The 3,380-nt window shown below is 50.3% G+C and overlaps 1 protein-coding gene across 1 annotated transcript in view; it reads right to left on the bottom strand.

Moving 5' to 3' along the window:
- The window catches only part of LOC104285435 (LIX1-like protein), a 10,256-nt gene that overhangs the window by 777 nt on the left and 6,099 nt on the right, over window positions 1-3,380 (bottom strand). The window contains exons 4-5 of the mRNA XM_009883889.1: window positions 2,268-2,408; window positions 1,421-1,516 (exon numbers count right to left, since the gene is read on the bottom strand). Of these exons, the coding sequence (XP_009882191.1) occupies window positions 1,421-1,516; window positions 2,268-2,408 (237 nt within the window). The remainder of the gene's footprint in view (window positions 1-1,420; window positions 1,517-2,267; window positions 2,409-3,380) is intronic.

The raw sequence follows: 3,380 nt of genomic DNA, 5'->3' as shown, positions 1-3,380 counted from the left end.
CGGATTAGAGAGGAGACAAAGACGCTGATGCTTCACTCTGCCCCGGGGATTTCAGGATTCTGCAAGAACGGCTCTGTCATCTCGCAGCCTCCAAGCTAAACCACCAGCCGGAGCGGGTGACAATCCGGTGTTTTCCCAGCAAACAGCTCTCTCTCAAGGCCACACAAACTCCCCTTCATAAACTTGCCGGGACTAGTTAGGCTTCCCAAAGACAAACACAGCCTAAGGAATATACATAACAGAGTCACGCTGTGTAAACAGGACCATTAATATAAACACTTCTGTCTTCCGCCTACCGAGTATTCCCATTCGAGGGAAACAAGCCAGGCAAGAAGTCGGCTTCGGGGACAGTTTGCCTACAGCAAAGAACCCCCAAAAAAGCGGCACTCCAGAATTAAGGCGCCTGCTTTGCGCCGCACCCAAGCCCTGCTTCATCCTCTGGAGCAGAGTCACGGTCTGACTTCTCCTCTTCTAAAAATCCAGTTCCAGTTGGGGCACTCAGAGTCAAACTCATCTGCACAAGAATGGCTTCCAGTTGCTTGCGAAGCCCAGGTTTAATTTAAAAGGAGTCACGAATCTCAAAGCACTGTTGGAACAGCCTCTCCGTACGTGCGGGGAGAGGCGTCCTGCTTGACGAGGAGCGTGCTCAAAGGCTATCAAGTCACACGCAGAATTCAGAGCGCTCAGAACAGTCTGATTTACCTGGCTGCTCTGCTCTGCTCGTAGGAGCAGTTTCCTCAGAGCAGCTGGAATAAAGCCCAGAAGCAGCTCAGTTCTCGGTCATCTGTCCTGCACGGACTCCTCCTGCTCCGTTACCCAGAACCGAGAGGTGTTACAGCAGCTTCTCTCGGCAGTTTGTACTTTTCATTTCACAGATGTTTTGTCGTAAGGAGAGACAGACGGAGCCCATTTCAGTAGCACAGGAAGACTGCTCAGATAACGCTGTGGTTTGAGGGCACGGAACGACAGTAATCAAGACTCCTAATTCCACAGTCAAAACGTCTTTGGATGAAAGACCTTCACCAGCTTTCCCAAGGGGAGCGAGGTCTCTCCTGTTTTACAGGGAGAGGGGTAAAACCCACAAACGGAGCGGCTCGTTTAATGCCAGGAGTTACGGCACCTGGAGGTACGGTCTGGACCTCCAGCACCGGTTCTCTGAACGCCGTCACGGAAGAGACTGGATCAGAAGGCGGCACAACCCTTTCACAATACTGAGCCATGCAAATATCAAAGCGCGTTTACAGAGAGAAGCCCAACTCAAAAGCCTTTTGCTGCTGCACCAGCGCCTGAAAGCGCCACAAACCCCGAGTCGTGTTCTAAGAGGAAAGCCCCACTTTTGTTTTGTGTAAAGCACTACACACGTAGCTGAAAGATCAAACCAACCGCCCCTCGGACCCTGTCATTAAATTAGGAACCGTACCTGGAACTCCAGCATTGATTTTCCCTTGTTGGATTCCAGCATGAAGCGGAAAGCACCGATCCCGGTGTTGGGATTATCAGCTTCCTCTCGATTGCCCTGCAAGAGACATTTGGCACAAAAGCTGCAATTCCCAACCGAGCAGGGTTCGCCCGGTACCTCCGCTTCCGCTACATCACCTCCGCTGCAGCAGTTCCAGCTCAGGTTAAGGAGGACGGCCTTACGCACCTCAGCCTCGCGCCGCCAGACGCCCTTACCAGTCTAATTCCACACCGAATACTTGCATCGTTCACTGCAGCTCGCACGGAGCAACAGAGCCCGCTCTGCTTTTGACATTGCCACTGGAAATGGGGCTTTTTCTGCAGCCCACGGCGGCGACTTCAAAGTTCTTACAATACTCCGGGTACCATCAGGCACCACGTGACTGCACAGCAAGAGCTCCCGCCAGGAGAAGGTATAATTAGAGGGGTAAAAGAAGAACGCAAAGCTCCCGCTGCTAGAAACTAACATTTCTGGGAAACATTTGGTTTAAAGAAACAGCTAGCCAACGTGACAACCCGGTCACAGAAGGGCCACATGAATCAGCATCTCCGTCTTATTGTCCTACCCCTGACCTGAGGGCAGGACAACCAAACGTGAGAAGAGCGAGAGACCGTGTGGGAGGGGAAGCAGGAGAACAAGAATTAGAGCTACAGTTTAAGTTGTAATACTCAGAAGTCACTGAAAAAAAAAACCCCTGACATAAAGAGTTCCAGATGTAAAAGAAAACCTCTCTTCCCGTGATTTGAGGTTTTTCCCTAGTCTATCCGTCCCCATCAATCACAGCCGTCCGGGTACGGAGAAGCCTTACGTTGAAAGATGCCAGGGCCTCCGAAACGCTCTTCTCAATAAACTCATCCGTGATCCTCCGGGAGGGATGCTCGTTAAAGACCGAGTTCATGAGCGCGATCTTCGCAGCACTCCTTCGGGCTTCGGCCTTGGTTGGACAGAACTGAGGAGAGACAAACGCCATCAGGACAGAAAGACAGAGGGACGGCCGAGATCCCTTCAGCCCCACGCACCGAACTTCCCCCCCCACCGGGCACACGGAATGGGAATTAGGTGGCAGTGTTGGGTAGTTTTGGAAAGTCGCCTTCTCAGACATCCTGAAATCATTAGGAGCTAGTTTTAAACCACAGCTATCCCAACCATGCTTCAACACAAAAATTAGGCAGGCAGCTGAACTCAGCACATAGCGTCCGCATCAGGAAACGCCACCAATCAGATCGCCAACAAAATTAATGACCTTAAAACCAAAATGTAACCAAACGACTCTTAAGCACAAGGACGGCTCTTCAGGATGGGCAGACCCTGTAGCTGGTAGAACCGTTTCTTTTGGATCCGTTGCTCAAACCAAGACTAGAGAGTAACTGCCTAAAGCTGCTCCAGCAAAGGAATCCGAAATGCAGTCAGGACCCCTTGTGATTTTTGGACCTTAATCTTTTGGGTGAGGTATTTGGGTTGGACGTGTTCCTTTTAAACAGAGAGAGGGGAGAAACTATTGATCCAATGTTATGATTTGGTTTCTAGAGTCTTCTGGCACCTTGAGAAAAGGCTCTGGGGCAAATCCAGAGTCTTTGCAAGGAAATATTACTCCACCAGTTTGTCTGAGCTGTGTGTAATGTACTTACATTTGCATCATGTAAATACATCTCACCGCTTAATCCTGGGAAGGAGAACGAAGAACCAAAACCGGCCAGTCTAAGTCTTCTCTGATACCACGTATCTTACCTCAGCACTGCAAAGGTCCGCGTCAGTCAGGTGTGGGGAACACAGAATGTACAGCAAAGGAAAACGTACAGCCAAACCTTCCCACACCAAAGTCGGGAGGGGTTTTATAGGCAGTTAGGAGCACTTATTAGCCAGCTTGAAATGAAAGAGGGTTACAAGTCAGACCCATGTCATTCTCATGCTTAAAATCAGC

Source organism: Charadrius vociferus, unplaced genomic scaffold (genome assembly GCF_000708025.1).
Source record: "Charadrius vociferus isolate BGI_N301 unplaced genomic scaffold, ASM70802v2 scaffold2424, whole genome shotgun sequence".
Classification (NCBI taxonomy): Eukaryota; Metazoa; Chordata; class Aves; order Charadriiformes; family Charadriidae; genus Charadrius; species Charadrius vociferus.
The sequence above is the reverse complement of the archived record's forward strand: the minus strand, read 5'-3'. Positions and strand labels throughout refer to the sequence as shown.